The sequence below is a fragment of the Canis lupus genome, chromosome 6 (genome assembly GCF_011100685.1).
Source record: "Canis lupus familiaris isolate Mischka breed German Shepherd chromosome 6, alternate assembly UU_Cfam_GSD_1.0, whole genome shotgun sequence".
Classification (NCBI taxonomy): domain Eukaryota; kingdom Metazoa; phylum Chordata; class Mammalia; order Carnivora; family Canidae; genus Canis; species Canis lupus.
This window is the reverse complement of record NC_049227.1, coordinates 76,506,158-76,532,589: the sequence shown is the minus strand read 5'-3', so window position 1 is coordinate 76,532,589 and position 26,432 is coordinate 76,506,158. Positions and strand designations below refer to the sequence as shown.

The 26,432-nt window shown below is 35.6% G+C and overlaps 1 protein-coding gene across 8 annotated transcripts in view; it reads left to right on the top strand.

Annotated features, from left to right (window-relative positions):
* Positions 1-26,432, top strand: part of LRRC7 (leucine rich repeat containing 7) — a 492,235-nt gene that overhangs the window by 80,331 nt on the left and 385,472 nt on the right. For all 8 annotated transcript variants that reach the window (XR_005361438.1, XM_038541686.1, XM_038541687.1 and 5 more), the window contains one exon: positions 25,997-26,094. Coding sequence is in view for 6 of the 8 variants with exons in the window: in XM_038541686.1 (XP_038397614.1) it covers positions 25,997-26,094 (98 nt within the window). In the remaining 2 variants the exon portion in view is untranslated. Of the gene's footprint in view, positions 1-25,996; positions 26,095-26,432 lie in introns of those variants that run through there.

The window sequence follows — 26,432 nt, the reverse complement described above, 5'->3', positions numbered from 1 at the left end:
CTCTTTCTAATTAGGTGACAAGCCAGAGGTACCACCTGAGTATAACTAAGTTCTGGAATAAAGTTAAGAGACATAATGATGACTTTTTAAATATTTTATTCATATTTTTTCATATATAGTTCCAAATGTATGTCTATTTAAAGAAATAAATATACTTATAAAAGTTATTTGCTCAGAAAAATTTAACCTAGTTTATGTATTAGCTATGATACTGATTTAAAAAAAAAATTGAGGTTGGCAAAAAAAAAGGGATCTCTAACTTTCTTTCTAGTTGAGACCAAAATTATATATCCTTTTTTGGTCATAAGGAAATTTTGAAACTCCAATAACATTTGTCAATTCAAAGACAATTTATTTTGTTTCACAATGTCTATTAAAGTTATTTTAAAAGGCAGTAGACATTGAAATGAACTGGGTGATTTATTTAAAAGTCAGAGTCACAGTAGAAAAAGCATAGACATGATACTAAGAACCTGATGTTTATCTTAGTAAAATAATAAAATATCAAAATATAGCAGCATAAGAAACTTCAGAAAAATCCTCCAAATGTAGAAGTTTTACATTTATGTCACTAGTTTAGGTAGGTTATTACTTCACTTTCTTTTCTGGTATATCTCCTTCATCTTGCTAAAGTAAACTGTATGTATACAATTCAAAGAACATTTTTAAGTGAAATATAAAAATGTAAACCTCTAATCTCTTTATCATTTATTCAAAAATATCCAGATGAGAAAACATATTTTATTTGTGGTTATTATAATTTAAATTCCTAACAGATACTGGCTTCCCAAATAAGAGTTGTAATAAAAAGAAACAACAACCTTTCTTGAAGTAGTCTCATCACACAGAGTAGGTGCCAAATAGACCTTAAGATGCCTCCCTGACTGCACTTGTGTCGTGATGCCAGATGGAAAAGCAAATCTACCATTCTTAAGACAAAACCTCTAACTTTTCAACGTCAATAAGTCATTTCTGAACCCTTGCCAAATGTACTTATTTTATGCATTATAGGTTCATTTTTGAAAAGATAATAGCTGCTATTAGCCTTTAAGAAAGGCCGTACATATTATCCTTCTGCAAACAAGGGAGATAAAAGTTAAGGCAAGTTAATAGTGAATATGGCAACTTGCCTGCCATTTATTCACCATTAATAAATGATAAATTGTTTTAATAACATAAATGGTTTGCACTTCTCAGAAATGAAATTAATAAAAAAGTATACATTTTGATGAAAAATGATCAGAATTACCCATACCAGATATGCTGGCCAGTACTTCAAAGAGATTGGCTTCAACTTGTGTACGCTCTTGCCATTCATCATGATCAAGGTTTTCTTCTAAGATGGTATAATATTCCATAGCTCACAACTAATTGGTCACTTCAAGCAAGTAAGCAGATGAATCCCCAGAGCAATTAGGCAAGTGGAGAAAGCCATGAACTTGTTCAGATTTCTATAACAAAATCCTACTTGATAAATATTTAATGAAGTTAAATAAAAGAATTTGCAGACCATATATACATGCTTAAATACATTTATTACTGAGAGATGTTTCAGTTATGGGTTGTAATCAGTTTTTAGAATTACAAGTCCCCCCAAACTGACTCTGACTTAAAACATCAGGTGTTTTATTTTCCTATACTTATCTCCACTCTAGTTAGTAATACAAAGCTGGTGAAGTAGCTTAGAGATGTCACCGGAAACACCAGCTTGTTCTGACTGTCTATTTAGCCATATGGATTTTTTCCTGCTTATTCCCTGCATGTTGCATGTACCATCCCTAACATCATATCCATGTTATCATAAGAAAGAAGAGGAGAGGCAAAAGGATAAGACATAGAAGACAGCAACAGTGCCTGTCTCTTTTAAATAGCTTCCCCAGAAGCCCTTAGTGATGTTGACTTACAGGCGTTAGCCTTGATTGGGTTACATTGCCACCTTTCTAGTCCAAAGAATTTGGGAAATGGAGGATTTAAATATTTAGGGAACGACTACCTTGAACAAAATTGGGACTCTATTAGTAAAGAAGGGGCAAACAGATACTAGAATGCTTCTGAGAATTTGAATCATTCACCTACAAGAGGCTCATTTCAGACCTAAAGGCACATGCAGATTAAAAGTGAAGATATTGAAAAGTATTCATCATGCAAATGGAAGTGAAAAGAAAGCTAGGGACAACAATACTTATACTGGACAAAATAGACCTAAAAACAGAGTATATAAGAGACAAGGACACTTTATAATCATAAAAGGAATAATCTAACATGAAGATATAACAATTATAAATTTTTATGCACTAACATGGAAGGAGCCAAATATATAAAGCAGTTAATAACAAACATAAAGGAAGTAATCAGTAGTAATACAATTATAGCAGGGGACTTTAACACCCCCATTTACATCAATGGGCAGGTCATACAAACAGAAATATAACAAGGAAACATTGCTTTGAATGACACTTTGGACCAGATGGATTTAATAGGTGTATTCAGAACACTCCATCCTAAAACAGCAGAATACACATTCTTTTCAAGTACACATGGAACATTCTCCAGAATAGATTACATTAAGCCATGAAACAAGTCTCAACAAGTTCAGAGAGTAATCCCATACAATTTATTTTTTCCAATTACAACACTGTGAAACTAGAAATCAACCATATACACACACACATGCACACACACACACACACACAAAATCTGGAAAGAACACATGGAAGTTAAATAACATTATTAAACAATCAATGGTCCAACCAAGGAATCAAAGAGGAAATTTAAAAATACACAAAACCAAATGAAAATGAAAACATAATGGTCCAAAATCTTTGGGATGAAGCTAAAGTTATTCTAAGAGGGGAGTTTATAGAAAGACAGGCCTACCTCAAGAAGCCAGAAAAATATCAAATAACCTAAACTTACACCTAGGTGAGTTAGGAAAAAGAACAACAAACAAAACCTAAAACCAGCATAAGAAAGGAAAAAAAAAAAAAAAAAAAGCCTAGAACAGAAATAAATGAAATAGAAACTAAAAACAAAACAATAGGACAGATGAATGAAAACAAGAGCTGGTTCTTTGAAAAGGTTAAAAAAACATCGATAAACCTTTAGCCAAACTCCTAAAAAAAGAGAGGGGGAGAGAGAGAGAGAGGGAGAGAAGACTCTAACAAAATTAGAACAAAAGAGGAGAAATAGGGACACCTGGGTGGCTCAACAGTTGAGTGTCTGCCTTTGGCTCAGGGCGTGATCCCAGGGTCCTGGGATCGAGTCCCACATTGGGCTCCCTGCAGGGAGCCTGCTTCTCCCTCTGCCTGTGTCTCTCCCTCTCTCTGTGTGTCTCTCATGAATAAATGAATAATTTTAAAAAGAGGAGAAATAACAGCCAACTCCACAGATATGCAAAGATTATATAACAATATTATGAAGAGTTATATGCCAACAAGTCAGACAACCTAGAAGAAATGGATAAATTCCTAGAAACATATAACCTCCCAAAACTGACTAAGTAAGAATTAGAAAATTTGAATATACTATCAGCAATGAAATTGATTCAGTAATCAAAAGACTCCCAACAAACAAAAGTCCAGGATGAGATTGTTTCACAGGTGAATTCTACTAGACGTTAAAAGAGAAGTTAATACCTATTCTTCTCAGACAATTCCAAAAAAGAGAAGAGGAGGGAAATTTCCAAATTAATTCTGTGAGGCCACCACTGATACTAAGACCAGGTGAAAAACTCTAAACAAAAGAGAACTACAGGCTAATATCTCTGATAAACATAGATGCAAAAGTCCTCAGCAAAATATTAACAAACCAAATCCAACAATGTATTTAAAAAGCTATTCACTACAATCAAGTGGAATTTATTCCTGGGATGCAAGGGTGGTTCAGAATTCCCAAAACAATTAAAATGATAAATCACATTAACAAAAGAAAGGATAAAACCTATAGGATCATTTCAATAGAGGCAGAAAATGCATTTGACAAAGTACAATATCCATCAAGACAAAAATCCTCAACAAAGTAGATTTAGAGAGAACATACCTCATTATTATAAAGACCATATATGAAAAACTCACAGCTAACATCATTCTTAATGAGGAATAACTGGAAGCTTTTTCCCTAAGATCATGAGAAATGTAAGGATGCTCACTCTAACCGTGTTTATTTAATATAGTACTAGAAGTCCTTGTCACAAAAATCAGACAAAAAAGAGAAATAAAAAGTATCCTAACTGGCAAGGAAGAAGTAAAACTTTTACTATTTGTAGATTCCATGATACTGTATATAGAAAACCCTAAAGATACCCCAATAATATAGAACTGAAAAGTGGATTCAGTAAGGTCATTTCTATACAAAATGGATGTATAGCAATCCTTTGCATTTCTATACCAATAATGAAGCAACTAAAAGAGAAGAAAACAGTTCCATTTATATTTGTATCACAAATATTAAAATAACTAGGAGTAAACTTATCCAAGGAGGTAAAAGACTTGTACACTGAAAATCATAAAACACTGATGAAAAGAATTGAAGATGACAAAACAAATGTAAAGATATACCATGCTCATGGATAGAAAGAAAAAAAATACTGTTAAAATGTCCGTAATACCAAATGCAATCTACAGATTTAATGCAATCTCTATCAAAATACCAATAGCAAAAAAAAAAAAAAAACAAAAAAAAACAAAAAAACAAAATACCAATAGCATTTTCACAGAATTAGAACAAATAATCCTAAAATTTGTAAGGGATCACAGAAGACCCCAAATAATCAAAACAGTCTTGAAAAAGAACAATAAAACTGGAGGTATCACAATCTCAGAGCTCAAGACACACTACAAAACTATATAAATCAAAACAGTATAGTATTGGCACAAAATTAGACACATAGATCAGTGGAAAAGAATAGAAAACCCAGAGGTAAACTCAAAATTATATGGTCAATTAATCTTCAACAAAGGAAGCAAGAATGTGTAATGGGAAAGCAACAGTCTCTTCAACAAATGATGGAAAAACTGGACAGCTACATGCCAAACAGTGGAACTAGACCACTTTCTTATACCACTCACAAAAGTAAATTCAAAATGGATTAAAGACCTAACTGTGATATATTAGGAGAGAGCACAGGCAGTAATTTCTCTGACATTAGCCATAGGAACATTTTTCTAGGTATATCTCCTAAGGCAAGGGAAACAAATGCAATAATAAACCATTGGGACTACATTAAAAAACAAAAACTGAACTTCTGCACAGAGAAGGAAACTATCAACATAACTAAAAAACAGCCTGCTGGTGGGGAGAAGACATTTGCAAATGGCATATCTAATAAAGGGTTCCAAAAGGATAAAGAACTTAAACAATTCAACACCAAAAACAATTCAATTCAAAAATTAAAAAATGACAGAAGACATGAACAGACATTTCTCCAAAGAATAAATCATCAGGGAAATGCAAATCAAAACCACAATGAGATATATCACCTCACACCAGTCAGAATGGCTAAAATTAAAAACACAAAAATCAACAAGTGTTGGTGAGGATGAGGAGGAAAAGGAGCCTTCATGCACTGTGGTGGGAATGTAAATTGGTGCAGCTACTGTGAAAAACAGTATGGAAGTTCCTCAAAAAATTAAAAATTGAATTGCCATATGATCCAGTAATTCCACTACCGGGTATTTACAAAAAAATATGAAAACATGAATTCAAAAAGACGTGTGCACCCCTATATTTATTACATCATCTTCAAAAGTCAGATTATAGAAGCAATTCAGGTGTCCATCAATATATGAATACATAAAGAAGATGTATATATATGTTTGTGTATGTATATAAAATATATATTTAGGGGATCCCTGGGTGGCTCAGTGGTTTGGCCCCTGCCTTTGGCCCAGGGCGCGATCCTGGGGTCCTGGGATCGAGTCCCGTGTGGGGCTCCCGGCATGAAGCCTGCTTTTCCCTCCTCCTGTGTCTCTGCCTCTCTCTCTATGTCTATCATAAATAAATAAATAAATAAATAAATAAATAAATAAATAATCTTAAATATATATTTAAATATTTACATACACATATGTGTATATGTATAAATATATACATACACAGTAATGCATATACATATATATGTATACACATACACAATGGAATATTATTAAGCCATAAAAAATGAAATCCTGCCATTAGCAACAACATAGATGGAGTAGAGAATATAACACTAAGTGAAATAGGTCAGTCAAAGAAAGACAAATACCATATAATTTCACTCATTTGAGGAACTTAAAAAATAAAACAAACTGGCACAAGGAAAAAAAAAGGAGAGAGACATTTTCAAAATAAAATTTAAAAAACTATTTTAAAATAAAAATTTTAAAAAAGAAGTGTTTGAAGCATCCCAGGTATAGTAACAACCAAAATGGAAACATTCTTACTTAATTGTCAAATCTTTAAAATTTTATCCACAAATATTATTCTAAGAATTACTAAAAATTTGAGTTCTCACATTTATGAGATAGTATATAAACTCCTGTAATAATAATATACTATACAATAACATGAACAAAGCTATAAGTGTTTCATTAATGTTAACAAAGCCTGATGAATTCTCTTGTGAATAGAAAGTGTCATAATATATAATATATAGTAGAAAGCATGATATAACATTTGTTATATGAGCTTATATAATACTAGGGCTGACTAACGCTTTTTGCAGCAATGAGGTAGTTGGCTTAATTCTCGTTATGTGGAAGGATAACTTTTTCTTGTTCAATGACTCATGTGTTTTAGGTGACACTCTCTTTGAAATAATGCTTTGTAGTTTAAAAAGAACTCTAGGTTTTATGTTATCAAACATTTATGCCAGCATTTGTTTATTTAAGATTGGTCAAATTGTATGCTGATTTACCCCAACCACTTTGACGGGCAGTGAGTCCATAGCAGCGCACATGGCTTACTCTCTGCTCTCAGGGGTTGGCAGTCTGACCTGGTGAATGCCGGTGGTAACTCATGGTTGCCAGTGTCCACAGTTCCACAGGCCACCATCACCATCGTCACCATCACATTGTACTCTCAGTGAAAGAGGCCTCCCCCAGGTTGTCAAAAAGAGAAGGCTGCAGGTTAGCCACATGTGTATTACAGTAACTTCTCACTTTTTCACCATATTTGGGGAGTGAATTTTTCTCAAGGGGAAAAACGTTAGACTGTTATTTGGAGGATTAAATAAAATAACATTTAGGGATTATGCAGGCACAATAAATTTTAGTTTTAATAGAAATCTTCAGTTCTCTTGGTTAAGTGTGGATTTGGGAGCCATATGACCTGAATTCAAATTCTCATTCTACCGTTTTCTAGCTGGGAAGGACCTTGTGAAATGTCCTCTAAAAATTGCTGACCTTATAGGGTTCTTATGAGGATAAAGGAGCTATGTAATTCCTGTGAGCCTACATTCTCCATGTATTTTGGTTATTAGCCCATTAATTGAAGCTGAATTATCAAGACTCAGCATCCATTTTTTCAACAGTATTTGATAGACATTCTCCTAGCTGTTTTATGTATTTTTCTTTCTCTTTGTTAATCAAATGACTATATTTTAAACTTTTCTTGTATTTAAATACCATTACTACAAGTATATACCACAGTCAAATTAGCTTACATTTATTGATTGCTTGCTGAGCACAAAGGACTCATGTAAATATTTCACATGTATATTCTCACTTGAGTCTCAGAACAAAGTTTGCTATTATGATGTTTTATTTCATTTTTGGTTTGTTACTGGCTTCTTTGCATAGTCACAGCTATAATTCACATAGTTGAGGCTTCTTAATAAATGAAAACAAGATAAGTAAAAATGAGTATTTTTAGTACTTTGCAATAAACACTGCTTACTGAGCTAATGGAAACATTCTAGCTTAATGTTTCTCTGTGTTTTCTCCAGGGTAGATACCTCTCCATAGAAAGAGAGGCTATGATTCTGATCTAGAAAGTTACCTCTATCCCTGCCCCAACTGTAGCTATTTGATTTATTCCCTATTGAGAATTATTGCTCATGGTGTTTAGAAAAATTATGATTGATCAAACCAGTACTTCATTAAAAAAACTTTCCACAGAAAATTATTTAATATCAAAACAAAATTCCAAAATTATGGAAGAAATTTTTTAAGAGTTAAGCTTATATATTAACACAGGATTCTGATTTTTAAAAATCTCGTCCTACACCCACACCATAAAGTCTTTCTGTCTTTATCTCAACACAAAGTGACAGAGGCAAGTACAGTTAACAATTCCTTATTTGTCAGTAATCAGGCCACAAAATCTGAGTTAATAAAATAATCAATTAACCTTTAACACAAGATACTAATACAGATGCAATTTGTGTTATTTTGCTAAAGATGTCATGACAAAACACCCCAGACTGGATGCCTTAGACAAGAGAAATCTGTTTTCTCACAGTTCTGGAGTCTATAAGCCCAAGATCAAATGGACAGTAGGGTTGATTTCTTCTGAGACTTCTCGCCTTGGCCTGCAGATTGCTACCTTTTCCCCATGTTCTTAAGTGGTCTTTTCTCACCTGCATGCCCCTGCTGTGTCTTTGTGTGGACAGACTTCCTCTTCTTATTAGGACACCATTCAGATTGGATTAAATCTCATCCTAAATCCTGATTTTAATTTAAGCCTCTCTTTAAAGGCCTTGTTTCTAAATAGATTTACATTCTGGCATATATGGGATTAGTGAGTTAACTTATGAATTTTATTCTTTTTTAAAGATTTACTGATTGATTTATGAGAGAGTCAGAGAGAGAGGGAGAGTGGGGAAAGGGGCAGATGGAGAGAGATAACTTCAAACAGATTCTGCACTGAGTGGAGCCTCACATGAGGCTCTATCTCATGACCCTGAGATCATGACCTCAGTGTAAATCAAGAGTTGGACAGTTAACCAAATGGGCCACCCAAGTGCCCCTAACATTTAAATTTTAAAGAAGAAGGGCTCAATTCAGCCCATAACACAATCTACTTAGACATCATTTTTCTTCCATGCTTCCTTATTTATTCGACATTAAACTTCAGCTAAAATGTGCAAAACAAACAGCAACATGACATATCTTTTCATTTTGTAGTAATGCATCATGCTTTTCTGATCAAGAATATGCTATTATTTTAACAAACACAGAGGGCAACTTATTTAAATACAAGATCTAATAAAGTCTTAGTTTTTATGATGAGAGTTATTTCAGATTAGTTCACTGTATTGACATATAATAATGTCTTATTAATGCATCTATTTATCAAACTTTATATTTTTACCAATGCCTATTTAATAATGCTAACCAGTATAGAAAAAAATGCCATTCTAGGTAAAAAATTTAGGACTTGTACCATTCAATGCTAGCAAACATAACTTTTATCCAATACTAGCAAAATAGTTGATTCATTATTTCTCAAGACTCCTATGTAAAATAATATTGCTTTAAAAATGAAAAATATTTTTGTATGAAGGGTAGTACATTTAAGAAAGGTTATTTTGGGGCACCTGAGTAGTTCAGTCAGTTAAGCGAGCCAATTCTTGATTTTGGCTCAGGTCACATTATCAGGATGGTGAAATCCAGCCCCATATTGGTTCCATGGCAGGCATGGAGCCTGCTTAAGATTCTCTCTCTCCTCTCCTCTCTGCCCCTCCCCTCACTCTCTCTCTCAAATAAATATTTTTTTAAAAAAAGAAAGATGATTTTATCTGTTGTAATTTGTACCTTCTAAATTTTCTACTAAAATTGAGCTCAATTTTCAAAGGAAAATATTATTTTTCTTTCTGTCCTACATCTTCAGATAAATTTTGGTAAAAGGTATTCATGCTGTGTATTGGTTATTGGTAGTTGCTTCATTATTCACTTGTGCATATTATGTGCTTATCATTTAGTGCTGCCAGGCACATAGTCCTCAAAATCAATTCAGTTGTGCAAAATTTCTGGCTGGGAAACAAATGTTTCAACCTATATTTACAATTATACTTTCATTCATTAGACAGTCAGGTGCTGTTTTTGGAATGCTTACCATGTTCCAATCACAGTGCTATTCTCTTCCTCCTGCTTTTTTGTTTTATTTTGCTAAGCAAGAGTATTACCAATTTCCAACTTATCATGTTGGTCAAGAATGCCATGTTTTCCCCAAAGATCCTCTCCAAGATCATGCAATTTGATGGTCCTCAGACACTGGAATTTCACAGAGTACTATTTTTTTTTTAAGTTATGACATTTTATTAGAATAATAATGATAAACTTACCATTTCTTATCACCACCATTTTATGAGAAGGCATATTTCAACGCCAGAAATATTGCTCAATGCAAACCTCAAAACTTTATTTTTTATTCTCATTTCCCTAGTGAAACCTTTGTCAAACGTAGTCCAAAATCTGGGAAAACAGAACAGAAGGAAAGAGAGGCAGTAAATATCAAGAGGACTAATTAAAGACCTATGTATAGAATAGCGCATCCCTTCTCACCATGTTAGTGATTTTTGACTTAAAACATCAAAGAAATTGTTGCTGTGTAACATTGGAAAGAATGACATTTAGCTTATTTAGTATATAGTAATAGATAATTAGGAAAGAATATTTTTTTAAAAAAATATATTGCGGAGTCATCCACTTGTGGCTTTAGTTTCCTAACACAATTTTTCTGGTTATTTAAGATATTTTGTAATACAAACATTTCTCTCAGTATAAAAAGTAGAGTTTCAAAATAACTTTTTCACTAAACAGAACTTTTAGATCCTAAAGATTGATTAAATACTGATAAATGTCTATAATGTTAATGATAGTAGAGATTAATTAGGAATGACAGTATAATGGAAATAATAAAAAATAACCAGTATAATCCTTTACTACATCATAATTATAAAAAAAAATAGAAGGAAAAGAAAGGAAAATAGAAGACATAAATATTCAATTAAAAGCAAAATCATAGTTATTTGTTAAGGTATAAAAATCTACAGTGAGTTATAGACCCAAAATTAGATACTTGCATTGTGAGTCTGTGTGCATGTGAGAGAGACTGGTTACTGACCTAAATTCACATGACCTAATTTCTCACCGGTACTTGTTTCTAATACTAGTGATAGATATTCCTGAGATATTGTCATATATGATTAATCTGAAAGACGAAAACATAATATTTTAAAGTATGACCACTAGTCAGGATGCCTGGGTGGCTCAGCGGTTGAGCGTCTACCTTCGGCCCAGGGTGTGATCCCAGAGTTCCAGGATAGAGTCCACATGGGGCTCCCTGCAGGGAGCCTGCTTCTCCCTCTGCCTGTGTCTCTCCCTCTCTCTGTGTGTCTCTCATGAATAAATAAATAAAATCTTTTTTAAAAAAGTATAATGACTAGTCAAAAACATAATTATTTGTTTAAACCAATAATTTTTTGGCCTCTTATTAGCACTGTCTTTTGCATATACGATTTTATGTAAAGAATTGTCAGCCCTTCAGGAAAATTCTTGCAGGTAGAATTACTTCAGAATGACATATAGCACTGAGCCAGATTAGAAAGATACCTATGTTGTCCAATTTGAAAAGTACTGTAAAGATTCCCAAGGATTCCCTTCCTCCAGGTGCTGTTTCTGAACCACCCCAGTAAAATGCATACATGATATCTTTTCCATGATAAAATATTATGAGGGGTAACATTGAATGAATCTACCATAAGATGTTGTTGACTTGCCTAGCCCTGCAGAGAATCTAGATAGAATACAGAGAAAGCCTGGGAAATGAGGAGGATGAACAAAAAGACATTTTAGGGTTTGTGCAGATGATTTTTTTTTTTTTTTTTTTTTTTTTTTTTTTTTTGCTATTTAAAGTTTTTGTCTAGGAATAGTCTAGGAATGGATTTTTTTTTTTTTTTTTTTTTTTTTTAGGAATGGATTTTTATCATATTATCTTGCAGGTTCTTTATTTAATTCATGTTATCACTAAGTATGAAGATTTATTTATCCTCCATGCTTGTTTATAGAACATTTCTACCAAATGAAATAAATTCATTTGGTTTATTAATATTGAAATTTATGGAAACCCATTGGTTAAAACAGTCTGCATACTATTTTGCTAATGTTCTCTAGTGTACTTTATAGCAGCTGTTTTTAACTCATCACTTTTCTACTAGTAGCATGAGCATGTAATGGCTCTTTCTTGATCCTAAAGTAATTATCGATTTTCTTAACAATATTATTTTGATTCAATGCAAAGAAGCTAGGGTCAACAGAGGTCTTATAGTATAGAGATTCTGGAATTAGAGAAATGTGAATTTGAATCCTGTCTTTCCTACTTCCTATCTGTGTCATCTGCAGCTCACATACTTAGCATTTCTAAGGCTTAATTTCCTCATACTTTGGATACAGTGGTAAAATTTTAAGTAATTCCTGTTAGTTTGTTTTTATCCTTCCAAAATATATCATGACAAATGAATATTTTCTTTGTAAAATACATGTAATTTCTGTTATTGTCAGCATGATGCACTGCATATCCTGAAAGTACCTTCCTGTGAAAACAACAAAAAAATCTGGATGAAATATTAATTACATTTCTTTAAAAGAGTTGCTGAACTGGCTAGATAATAGGGAGGTAGCCAAAAGCTAAAAGAAGGAGAAAACCATGAAAGATAGGTAAGAATTGAAGCTAGATTTACCCTAGGGCCATCTCCTAAACTATGGAAACGAGCTCTTGTGTTGGTGGCTGGAAATGGGCAGGCAGTCAGGAAGTAAAGCTTAGATATTCTCTGGACTAAGTACATTCTAAGCAGGACCTCAAAGAATCCTCAAAGAAAAAACTTCCAAGAAAAATGAGCTCATCTTATAAAATCACAACATGCATAAAGAAACCAGAAACCGTAAAAAGCATAGCACTATAAATCAGAATCAGCAGAAAGAAGAACCAAAAGAATCAAATCACAAAGTTTTCAGATATTAGAATTACCTTAAATGTATGTGTTTTAAGAAATAAGAAAAAGGTGAATAGAGAACAGGAGTCTATAAAAATAATCAGGTGGATTTATGAAAAACACGTTTGGCAGAATTAAAGAAACCAACATGGTATGATGAAGTATCCTGGGGCTGACAACAGCAAAGAGCCATCTTCACCCCTGTGTCTACAGTAGGATGGAAAAGGACAGGTTTTGAGAATCTTGAGAGAGCTGTCCTTGCAGCTATAGCAATGCATCATCTGAGAGGAGCTGCAGACTTTTGTAGAAGAATGCAGTAGGGAAAATAAACGCCCCACCTCCCTCCTGCCCCAGTGAGTTTCCCACGAAGTATCTTCCACTGGTCACACAGACCTGGATTCAAAGGCAAGGGAACTTTGTTGATGCGTGACATAGAGGTTAGTGCACCAGGACAAAGAACAGAGTGGAGGAAGGAGGGTTAGTGGGGCAAAGAGGGAATTCCCAGCACAAGAAGAAGCTAAGGGACATTGAGGATAGGGTGCAAAGCCCTAACTTACATTTAAACAGTTATAAAAAAGAGAAAAAACAAGATACAATGAATGATTTTTTTAGAATCACTAAAAGACAGCACATCCCAAATCAAAAATCAAACCCAACATAAAAAGAAATTTGCAAATAGACAGTATCATAGTACAACTAAAAAATGACAATACCAAGATGTTAAAATCAGCTAGACGGGAAGGAAAGATTACCTCCCAAAGAAGAGTAGTTAAAATCATAACTGATTTCTCCATTGGAAATTACACTTTTAATGAGCTATAAGTTATCGTTCAACATTTCATTCTTCATCTGATAGAGCTATCTCTGAAGAAGAGGTACATAATGTACATGAACAAATGATAAATTTAAAATCTCTTGATTGACTTCACAGACCATTTTAAAGGATGAGCTTCGGGAAGAACGATACTTACCAAAGGTAGAATGTTTTTGAGATGATTAAAGAATGGTAAAACAAATATTAAGTATATGGCTGTATCTAAACATAGATAGAAATCATAATTTCCAAAGTAGTAGACAAAAATAAGATGAAAACGGGAAAAAAACTTTAATTTGAAAGAGGGAAGGGAAATAGAAACTCTGTATAAATAGAAAGCACAATATAAAATTACAGAAATAAATCCAAATTATGATCAGTAAAATCAGATAAATGCAAATATAATGTTCTGGTTTTTTAAAAACAATTATTTTAGGGATGCCTGGGCTGAGTGGTTGAGCATCTACGTCTTCGGCCCAAGTCGAGTCGAGGGACTCCAGGATTGAGTCCCATGTCGGGCCTCCTGCATGGAGCCTGCTTCTCCCTCTGCCTGTGTCTCTGCCTCTCTCTCTGTGTCTCTCATGAATAAATAAATAAAATCTTTAAATAATAATAAATATAAAAACATAAAATAAAAAATGAATTTTTTAGAAAGCTAGATTTAAGTTTTACAACAATATTTTCTTTCCAAGAAACATAACTTAACATGTTTCTTAGATCCAAAAAAAATTTAGTAACAAGTATGGAAGATGATATTCCATGTGATGCTACCCATGAGAGCTTTTGCAACTATATTATTATCAGATAAACAGATTGTCAGGAAACAGCCTTATTAGATCTTAGGATCATTACAAAATGATAGAAGGTTCAATTCATGAGGATGTTACAGCTTCTATATACTCAATAATATAGATTCAAACTATATAAAAAAACAACAAAAAAACGCATAGAAGTATAAAGAGAAATAGGCAAATTCACCAGCATGTTAGGGAAGTATTCATGCATTTCTCACCAATTAATATAGAAGGAAAAATAAATATCAGCAATTATTTGGATAATATATGTTCTTTTCAAAGCACCTATGGACTTTACAGTCAATAAGCAATGGATTCTTTTTTTTTTTTTTTTTTTTTTAGCAATGTATTCTACAAATAAGTAGATTAAGAGATTATTTTGGAAGTTGCTAGGCGCTATGGAAAAATAAAATTACAACAGGGGAAGAATGGTCAAAAGCATTGGTCAAGAATGGTCAAAAGTATTGGTACCGCAGTGAAATATTGGGAGAGCTGCTCAAAGTATGGTAGTGAATGTGGTGGTCAGGCTGCACATCCTTGAGATAGTAACCCAAATAGAGACTTGACCAAGGTGAAGGAAGGTTCTGGAGGACACTGCTGGACCAAAGGCCTCAGGCAGGAGCCTACTGTATATAGTCAAGTGGGTTGACTACGAGGGGAAGAAAGGCCTGTGAGGGGATGTTGAGGCAGCATGACACAAAGGTTTCCTGGGCCATTGTAAGGACTTTGGCTTTTGCATTGAGTAAACTGGAAGTCTTCAGAGTCCTGGGAGCAGAGCAGTGCAAGAGCTGACTCCGGATTTAAAAAGACACCCTGGCTGCCGAATTGAAAATAGACCCTAAGGGGAGCAACGGTTGTACCACAGGCGCTATGAATATGCGCTGTCCTATTCGTTTAATGGATAATATATTTACGTACCCACAAAAGAAGCCAACAGAAGATAAACTAAAGGAGCCCAAGGAAAGCAAACCCCTCTGGCTGGGTAGGGGAAGGATACCATGGATGAAATGCCCAGTGAGGGATTTCGAGGTGAGATAGCCATGCACCATGTGATGTGATCCTTCCCTGTGATCCCATAAATTTTTAGAAAAAGCAGAAGGATTTTTTAAATGCTCCTAGAATTAGCACATAATTATGTGATGTCCATCTGAGTAGTTCAGGCTGTTCAGGTACTCACTGAGCCTCAAATAGGAACATAACTGGGTTTTTCCCAGAAATCTATCTTCCTAGATGAGTCATCTTGACTCCTCTTTCTTAGTAAAACATACCACATGTTCCTGTTTTTAATTCATTTTAGTATAAGATACAAAGAGATTGAAAGCGTTTATGCTTTACAACATCCTAGAAATCATAAATATGGTTCTGGTTATGACGGTATCTGCTTTTGTCATCGATAAGAATCATCACCCTCAAACAAGACTCCATTAATTTTCACAGTTCATTCATTTAAAGAAAAATTGGAGTATCTTCTGTGACTCTGCACCATGTGCAACAATTCTAGAGAAATTGCTGGGAGGACATTGTCCTAACGTTCAGAAATCTCAGTTCAGTGACTGTGAAGCAGGGGCCTGTGGGCCACAACTGCAATCGGAAGAGATCCATCGGGGACACCTGGGTGGCTCAGGGGTTGAGCATCTACTGTCAGCTCAGGGCATGACCCCGGGGTCCTGGGATCGAGTCCCTCATCGGGCTCCCCGCAGGGAGCTGCTTCTCCCTCTGCCTGTGTCTCTGCCTCTCTCTCTCTCTCTCTCTCTGACTCTCATGATTAAATAAATAAAATCTTAAAAAAAAAGAAAGAAGCCATCCATCAGGAATAGGATGCAGAACACACTGAAGGCAGAGAACTACAGGGAAGAACTTGGCCTTGACATCCCGCCGTTATAAAGACTATGATGTCATTTAATTTACATATGAGAGTTTATGGTCAGATATGTGTGCACATTTTGAAAAGAATAATATTTATTCATGTTTGCCAACGCTCCCCATGTCACTTTGAGAAAGGAATACATGCTTTTCTTGCAAAATAGTTACAGTGCTGTCACACACATTTTGTTCTGCGTCTGAACAGCTACCGTATGGGAGAGTAGACCCTTCTCTGAGACTTAAGAAGGCTCCACGTGAAAGTGGAATAATCTGGAAATGAGCTGAGCCGTGCCTTCATCTAGGCAGCTGAGCCGAGGTGGAAAGATCAGCAGGAATCAGAAAATGCAGACATGAGTCTGGCTCTGTGCTGACCTTGGGTAAATGAACCTCCATGTCTTCATCTGTATGGTGCGAAGCTCACAGGCTCTTCCTGGGGAATAACTAATACACGTGAAGATGTTGTATGACCAGAGATCGCACTGGAGCTGCATGGGGCATCCATTTATTTCTAATACCATTTATTCATTTAAAAAGGAGTATTTAATTTCTGTTGTATTCTGTGAATTGTAGTAGATCCTCACAGATGAAATAACTTCCGCCCTCAAGGAGGTTGAGTGGAGGCTGGGGTGATAAGATGTGTGTGCAGGACGCTTAATAGGACCGAGACAGAGGATATTGGGGACATGGGCAAAATCATAGGCTTTCCCAAAGAGACATGTCTCTGTATTCTGCTGGTATTTGTCTTCTCATTTCATAAACGTTGACTCAGGTGTTTTTATCTTCCTTTAAAGTCAAACCACAGGTGGGAAGAAAAGAGAATATAAAAAAGGAATGAGCCAGGGTGGGCCACAGGGAGCCTGCTTCTCCCTCTGCCTGTGTCTCTGCCTCTCTTTGTCTGTCTCTTGTGAACGAATAAAATCTTTAAAAAAAAAAAGAAGTCAAACTATTGGCTTCTTTGAAGGTATTAAATGCTGATAATTTCTAGATGGCAGATAATTGTACTTCTGGATTTTATCTTATCCAAAATACAAGTCTTCAAATAAATAATTTCCATGTGCTATTAAATTTTAAGAATGATGAATGAATCGGGTATAACTTGTGATAGTATCATAATCTGAGTGGTAATAATCTTATTCAGGAATCTAGCATTGTTGTTTGAGTATTTTTTAGTATCAACTTCATCTTTGCATAATTATGTTGATTCAACATTAAGACTTCTTTAAGAATTCTTACCATTTTTAATTGATCTATTTCTTCCTCATTGCCAGCTCTCTGTCTTTGCTCTTGAGAGTAAAATATACATCTTTTGAGTATTTTGGATGTATTGATTTATTTCTTCTTATTCCTTTTTTGCATTCTTGTCATCCTATGAATGCCATTCATTTTTGTAGGCGAATGTTTTTATTAATTTAGCCACTTAATTTACGTAGTTTTAAGGGACTTTAAAAAAAAAAACTCAGTCTAGTGAACTTAGTTGATTATCCTTTTGTAATTTCAGTGATAAATATATTCCTAAATCTTACAGGTAACCATTAATTTCTATAAGGACTTTCACTAAGAAAGCTTGCTACTCCTTGTACCAACTGAATTTGTCAATAAAAATACCTTCATGTGGGTAACAGACTTCCGATACCAGTATTATTTTGTGTATAGGTAAAAAACACAGAAATTTTTTTCTTAAATAGGGGAGGAGTAAATAATTTTAAAACTAGAATTTTGGGGACCCCTGGGTGGCTCAGTGGTTGAGCATCTGCCCTTGGCTCAGGTCGTGACCCCGGGGTCCTGACATCAAGTCCCACATTGGGTTCCCTGCAGGGAGCCTGCTTCTCCCTCTGCCTGTGTCTCTGCCTCTCTCTGTGTCGCTCATGAATAAATAAATAAAATAAAATTTAAAAAACTAGAATTTTGTCAATAATGTGCTTCCTGAATTTATGAGGAACTTGACTTTTTTTTTTTTCCATTCCTACATATGCTCTTCCCATTAATTTCATTGATTTTTCATGGAACAGTTGTCTGCTACAACCTCTATGGAGTAAATTACATAGACCATTAACATTCCAGTTCTGATCTGTTGTTTCTAAAAGATAAGCTCTAGACTTTTTTTTTTTTAAAGATTTTATTTATTCATGAGAGACACAGAAAGGCAGAGACACAGGCAAAGGGAGAAGCAGGCTCCATGCAGGGAGCCCACGCTGGGACTCAATCCTGGGACTCCAGGATCACGTCCTTGGCCGAAGGCAGGCACTAAACTGCTGAGCCACTCCGGGATCCCCAAGCTCTAGACTTTGTAAGAGGTCTATAATAATACCTACCTACTTTGAATTCCATTTCTTTGGAAAAAGATGAAAACAATATACTATAGTATTTGTCATCCCTTAAATATGTGACAAGGAAATATAAAAATAAGTTTGCCCTCTCTGAAACTATTGATAATTCCTGCAGTTATGATAAGTCATCACTGGCTCTGAAAACTCAGGCATGTGATACTTTTCCAACTCAACAGTACGTTGCCTATCTTTCTGTTTTGTTAAACATTTCCCTCTCTTTTCCAGCAGTTTTAAGTGTAGTTAAGAAGTAATTTCTTTTCACAATCGTCTTGCTCTAGTTTGTCCTTATTAACTATCATCTCAACACATTTGGCTGAGGTAATTGGGTATTGATTATTTTTGCACTGTCATTTGCAGTTCAAATTGGATCTTTACAAACATTTGAGACTTTTTAATGGCTGTTGTTTGCTCAACATGCAAGCATAGTTTCAGTCTGGGGTTTGGTTCATTGTGCTGAATCCAGGCTCAACTTCACCTAAATGAAAATAATGTTCAGTGATAAAGCAAGAGCACTTCCACGACTTCTTCAACTTTCCTTTTTCTCTTGAATTCTAAGCCAAATAAGGAATCCTGAAGCTTGGCTTCACTTGGGGTTACTTGGCGTTAGAACTTTGTGAGGATGGATGGTCACAGCATGCTGCCCTTATTCCTTTTTCTTTTCCTCTGGGCAAGACAGACTGCTAATCATTATTTCCAAAAATGAGAGCAATCTTATTCTTCCTTCTTTTCATATGCAAGCTTAAGCACGGTTTTATTTTTTAATACCCATTATTTGTATTTATTTTGTTTTGCCATGAATTCTTTCTGTTGACTTCTTAGCCATACAGAAGCATGAATCAAAGTGACAATTACATGAAATATTCAACATTTCAAGATTTTTTGAAACATCTATGACTCACTTCTTATGAATCCTACCACATGAGACACTAGAGGAAAGAAAAGAATAAACATTTTCTGTGCATGGGGGCTTTTGAAATGAAGACTGGGATTTGAGAGTCAAAGGAAGGGAGTTCAAATCCTAACTCTTGCCCTTCTGTGTTATCTTGCATATGTCACTCAATTGCTCAGACTTTCAGGTGCCCCATCCATAAAATAGTGATGTCTTATATCTATTTCAGAACTGTCATGAGAATGAAACAAATTATGGGAAAGTATTTTGACAACCACAGTGCACTGTGTCAAAGTCCTTAAATGATTTAGAATCTATATGAACAAAGGGCACAAAAACTGAAATGGAGACTAATATCAGCTTGGAAATTGCTGGTTACTCTTCTAACGTGTCATAGATATAATATGGAAAATTCAGAAGGCAAGCACTGAGTATACATGAAGTGGTTGGATTTGTTTCTGAGTGGAACTAGGACTTAAACAGCCCCTTCAGGAATGGTTAAAATTCATAATGGGAGAAAAAAAGTCTTCCAAATGTTCCTGCTAGAAAGGAGCAGACTTCATTCATCCATTTATTAAATCGTTTGTTAAGTATTTATGGAGTGTTTAGTCTAGGCACTGTGCCGAGGGATCCCATGGAAGATGGAGGGGCAAGAAAAGATACTTAACTTTGTCACATTATAGATTTTAATCTTTGGATTCGGCTGAATTAAAAGGTAGTACCCTCTTCAGCACAACATTATTGAGTGAATTTTCAGATCACAGTCGATATCACATGGCTACGTACTCTTACAGAAATGCTCCTTGTACATTCACTGTTAGATTTGAAGGCAACAAATGGCCATATTACTATGTCTTACTAAGCCTTCCACTCATGTCGATTGCCATTTTAAATATAAAGGGTTGTTTTTATTTATAGGAATATAGTCTGTTGTGTCTAATTCTGCCTATAATCAAGTTAAATAAAAGCTCAATAGAAAGTAAGTGATATTTTTTAGACGTCTGCATTTGTTCAGGATGGCTTAATTAAAAATAATTATCGAAACGTGGAAATGTTTACTTTTTTAGAAACTAAGTCAAGGATATTTCCTCTTTATAATTTATTTTATATCTATGTAACTGATTAAAAAAAAAAAAAAAACCTCTTTCAGCAGCCCTGGGGAGAATACAGAGCTCAAACAAAGGAGCTTACAAATATTCAATGCATTGCTTGTGTGCTGGTCGTCATTTAGTGGCTTATCTAAAGTTGTCTGTTTATCGAGTACACCATTAAGCTCTACATTTTTCCAGTTTGGGTTGTGCTCAAAGGCACAAATATAGTAATAAGCTCAACGAGAAGGGAGAAACTAGCCCCAGTATGTTTGGTATCTTGTAAGCAAACCAAGTAGATTTTAATTTTTAATCTAGTTCTTTTGTGTCATGATTAACCCTCCCCCCCCCAACACACACACACTAATTGAGGCACGTGGTTCTGCTGAGGGAGGTCCCCACAGGGCAGCATCAAGCTGAAGAGAACAGCTCCCTCGTCATCTCCTCCCATCCCTAAGCCCTACAGCACGTGGAACCTGGGACTGTCCACCCTGCTCTCCGACATCTGGTAGCCTTGGCAGCGATGAGTTCTCTCATCCAGATGAGCTGCCAAACTTTGTTGGAAGAAATCATTTCACTCTCGAGATTATCAGCGTAGCTTCCTAAGAAGGTGTCAGGAGCTGCCAATGAATGACTGAGACGGGAGGACATGAGTTGGGGATAAGGAACAACAGCAGTAAGTGAAAGGTCACTCCCTACCTCAACCACCTGGGTCACACCTGGTGATCCCAGAATGTATGGTTTCCTTCATGGCACGATTAGCAAAGATAGGTTTATTCATTCATTCAAACAACAGATAATTCGTGAATGCCAAACACCATGTCAACTTCTTCGCTTCACCAATAAAGTGGAGAATAAAATCAGCATCAATCCCTGCCTTCATGGGGGGATGGTAGGAGCAAGGTAGACATTAAGTAGAAATTCTCAAAGACTAATATATGACTGCAACTTGTGATGACTGTTAGGATGGGAAACTCTGGGCTGAAGGGTGGAGCCTTATTTTGGGATCTCATTAGATGGAGGTGTCACAGTGATCCCTTCTTAAAAAGTGATATGATGACAAAGACTGGAAGGGTGATTAAGAATTATTCAGATCGAGTAGGAGGACTCATTTGAGTCAATAGGAGCGTTCTACGTAGAGTCCCAGAGACAGGAATGAGTTTTAGGTGTATATTCAAGGCCCTTAGCTGTACTCGGGGCAGAGCTCCATGGTTGAAAACCGTAGTTGTACGAAAAAGTGTCTTTCTGCAAACAGGCTCCGAGGGGGTCACTGTGAAGCACTTCTACACTGAGGAGTTCAGTTGTTCAGTTGTCTCTGAAAACCCTCATATGGAATCCTTTTCCAAAGCTTCACTTCCCTGCTTTTGTTGACTAATCCAGAATTCTTCTGTGGAGAATCGTATCTTTACCAGCCAAGTGCTAAGTGGGGACTTCCAGGCATGCTGTGCTGTCTACTGCAGTAGTCACGTGGGGCTATTGAAACTGAAATTTAAATAAATTGAGGAAATTTTCAAAAACCACAAATGTGGTTCCTCATTCACACTAGCCACATTTTAAATGCTAAATAACCCGAGTATGAATAGCAGCCCCTGTATCAAACAGCACAGATGTTGAAAATTTCCGTCACCACAGAAAGTTCTACCACACAGTTCATGTAGTAGCTAAAAGCCTGGGCTCTTGAATAAAACAGATCTGGGTTTAAATCCTGGGTTTTGCACTTACTCTCTGTATGATGCTAAGCAAGTTACTTGACATTTCAGAAACTCAGGTTAACCATGGATAAAACAAGAAGGATGTAGATACTGTATATATAAAGAACCTAACATCACACCTGGAGCATAATAGGCATTTTAGAGATTCTTATACCTAATAGCTGTACTCTCTTAGTTCAATACTCTTGTCCCCCAGTGACTCAGTCATGCTCCCTCTTCCTCTTCCATCTAGTGTAAATTCACTCAACCATATTCAAACCCGAGCTTTGCTTCCCTTCTTAACTAGTCATACCCTCAACCCAGTCCACGATTCTGGATTAATTAATTAATCCAAACGTGTTCTCTCATCCAGATGAGCTGCCAAACCTTGTTGGAAGAAATCATTTCACTCTCGAGATTAGCAGCGGGCAGCCCTGTGGCTCATCTGGTGGGTCACCAGAGTACTTGGCGAGCCTTTGACGGTCCCTCTTTGGCTAATCTTTTCATTTTTGATGGTACCTGTCCTAACTGCATTCTCTCCACCTTTGTATCAGCAAATAACTATATCCTGGAATGAACTCACTGAACTTCTCTCTCCCGTATATTTTTTTATTGATAGAGGCCCCCAAATGGCAGTATCCGGAATCAGTATAAGGCTACTTCAGAAATACTTGATTAATGTTAAAAACATACATCTGCGTGGCTGTGACTCCAGCATGCTGAATGAGAATCTTTCCTACTGGGAATGGGGGAATTTGTACCGTTTAAAGTCTCTCAGGTGGTTTTATGACCTAGGTTTGGGGAACACCATAAGAGAGTTCTAGACACCTTTGCTCATAATCTCTGATTGCTTTCTCATGCTCCTTAATATTAATGTGTCTGCCTCCACTTCTTCCCGCCAGTTGACGTGTAGGTTGCTCTTTTCAGAGCTCTTCAGTGAGTTGTCAGAGCATCTGTCTTGCCCGTGGTCATCACACTTAATCTCTCCTTGCTGGCACTGTGAACACACTCCCACTGGTCGCTTGCCAAGTATGAAAGTGGCGCCAATAGCTCCTTTGCTATGTGCTGGCTGTGTTCCAAAACTTCATTTTTGGTCTTTTTGTCTGACCGTTTAATGCAAACTGTAGATCATAGATGACACACTGGTGGAAGAGTTCAAGCAGCTGGGAGTGTAATTTCGGGAAGATGGAAGACTCACGGTTGTGTGATAGTTTGAACATGAACATTGCTCTGCAAAATTTTAAGTTAATTCAAAGTGTGTTTTCTCCTGTGCATAACGTTTAACATTCCAGGGAAAAAAAGAACTTTCAATGCTGTTTTGAATTGTTTGCATCTATTAGCGTGTTGTAGATATAATTTATAGTGAGTTTCTTCGGCCCCAGTTATCTCTTTGGTGGTTCTCAGAAACTTAAAATATCACTGATAGGTGCAGCATTGGTGGTGTAGTGAGCATAGCTGCCTTCTGAAGCGTCATTGATAGAAGGAGACATTTCAGTGCAAATAGCTAAATGGTCAAAACTCAACATGTAATTAGCAAATAACCTTATATGCAAATATATATATTTGTGTAGTATATTTATATAAATATCTAACAGTTATACTATGTATAGGCATAGATTAATATAAATATTATTTTTTTAAGAAGAATTATCTCACTAGGGGTGCTTGGGTGTCTCTGTCAGTTAAGCGTTTCGACTCTTGATTTTGGCTCAGGTCATGACCTCAGGGTTGTGAGATCGAGCCCCACAACCAGCTCAGAGCTCAGCAGAAAAGGCTGCTTGAGATTCTCTTTTTTTCCTTCTTCCTCTGCCCCTCCCCCTACTCATACTGTCTTTTTCAAATAAATACATCTTTAAAAAAAAAAAAAAGAAAAATTTCATCATTATTCATTACACAGTGGTAACCTCAAGTATCAGTCTTCTAGTGGAATTATAATAATAATAGACTCATGGAAATGATAGATTAAGAAACAACTAGAAAAAGATGACAAGTCAGAGAACCTTGATTAAATCTCTGTTGAGCCTTTTATTTCATGTGTGGCCATGAGCAGGTCACTGAGCATTTCTGAGCCTTAGTTTCCTCATCTTCAAAATGATCTTTCAGGAAGTCATTGTAAAGACAAAAATGGAATAAATGATTAATGGTAATACATTATAAAATATATTTATTGTAGTTGCTAAGGTCAAAGGGCACTATACGATTTTGAGATATCTTCTAAATTGTCTAGGAAACATACACTATGTAGCACTTTAGTTAATTCATGAGGATAACAACCCACTTTTATCCATCTTAGTATCCGTGAAAGATTAACATAAGTAAATCTTAAATCTTATTAGATAAAATGAAGTATACTTTATTGAGTTCTTTATTTCTGAAAGTTAGCAATTCATGTGGTTGGATGTTTTGTGTTTTTCTAACAACCAGGACACTTATTTAGCCAGAATTTTCTTCCCTCATCATTACTGTCTGTTCTTTTTCTTTATTGAATAAAGGTGAGGTTTCATACTTTTCCTAACATACAGGACATTTAAATTTTAGTATATGATTTCATTTTTATTTGGGATAATTGTGATAAATAATAACTACATTTGTTGAGCCCTGGAATTGTGATAAACACAATGTAAAGCATTTTACATGTATTAACATATTTGATCCTCATGGCAGTCCTATGAGAGGGCTTATGCTTTCCTCATTTACTGATTAAAAATGAAGGCACAAAAGTAGGTATCTTTCTCTGAAATCACGCTTTAAGAGACAAAGTGGGAGTTTGAACCTAGGCCATCTGATTGCAGAGCCTAGGCTCATCATATTCAAGTCAGGCTCCGCCGTGTAATCTCTTGCAGGTCTGCTTGTGAGCATTCTTAGAATGAAGCTTTGGGCACCACAATTCCTGTGGGGGTTGACTTGGAGGCATTCGATTCCAATAGCAACCATATAAGTAAAATTCTCCTGGAGTCCTACTAGTGCTTTCTAACTCATTATATGGAAACAAACATATGGAATCAATTTCACATGGTCGGTAGGCAGAGATATAAAAGGAAAGATATTAAATGATAAAAAACTTTCCTTTTGCATCTCTGACTGCCCTCGGTGGTTTTATAGGGTTATCAAAATGAGTAGATTACGTGCTGGTGGCACAAAACTGTAAGGTCCACTGAAACCAAAAATATGACAAAGAATGTGCTGTAAAATATGCTAACTCAAGTTGCGTTTGATTCATTTATTGCTATTTTCTCATTGTTAGCATTTCAGTGTTGTCAGCATGGCTAATGTTGCTAGGAGGTGAGATGTTTTATTAACCTGGGGATTAGGGCTTCAACGTACACATTCAGTTCATAACGATCTCTAATTGGAGAATGGGCTTATGAGTTTTGTCCATGTGGTGTTTTTAATTTTTTTTTTTTTTTAATTTAGAACTCCTGGAAGAGTCAAGCCCTCCCCTGTTTACGACATTCCCTACTGCCACTCCCTACTGTCTTATTTCTTTATAGATACTGAATAGTGTTGTCCACTGAGCCTGTGTAGGTACTTGAATTATTGACTCTTGATTTAGACGATGTAAAGAGCCAAAATGTATCAAGATTTTGGTATTAAAATTTATTTTTTGTTCTCTCTTATAGGATGGAGAACCTAATAAGGGGAAGGAATCCCCCACAATATCAGAGAAGTCCTTGTAAAGAAGTTCGTGCAGCACTTCGGAAGAGGCCTGAAGAAGAGTGTAAGTATGTTTAATAGGACTAAGATATGTTCTAGATAGATTTTGGTGAGTAACATTTAAAATAAAGGATTGACTTTTAAGTGATTAGTCAAATGACAGAAGTACTTAATAAATATTTGTTGAATTAAATTGAACATTTTTTTAAAAAAATATGATTAAATGATACCTGGATTCAGACAGTAGGAACATTGTTTTCTTACAACTTTCTTACAAGTTTCTCTTGTACTTCAAGATGTTCTACTGAGTTCCGTGTTCAAATAGGATTGGAAAACGCTACATAATCTACCATGTTTTCATACCATAAATATTAATGTTTCTGAGGAGGTCTGAAATAGAAG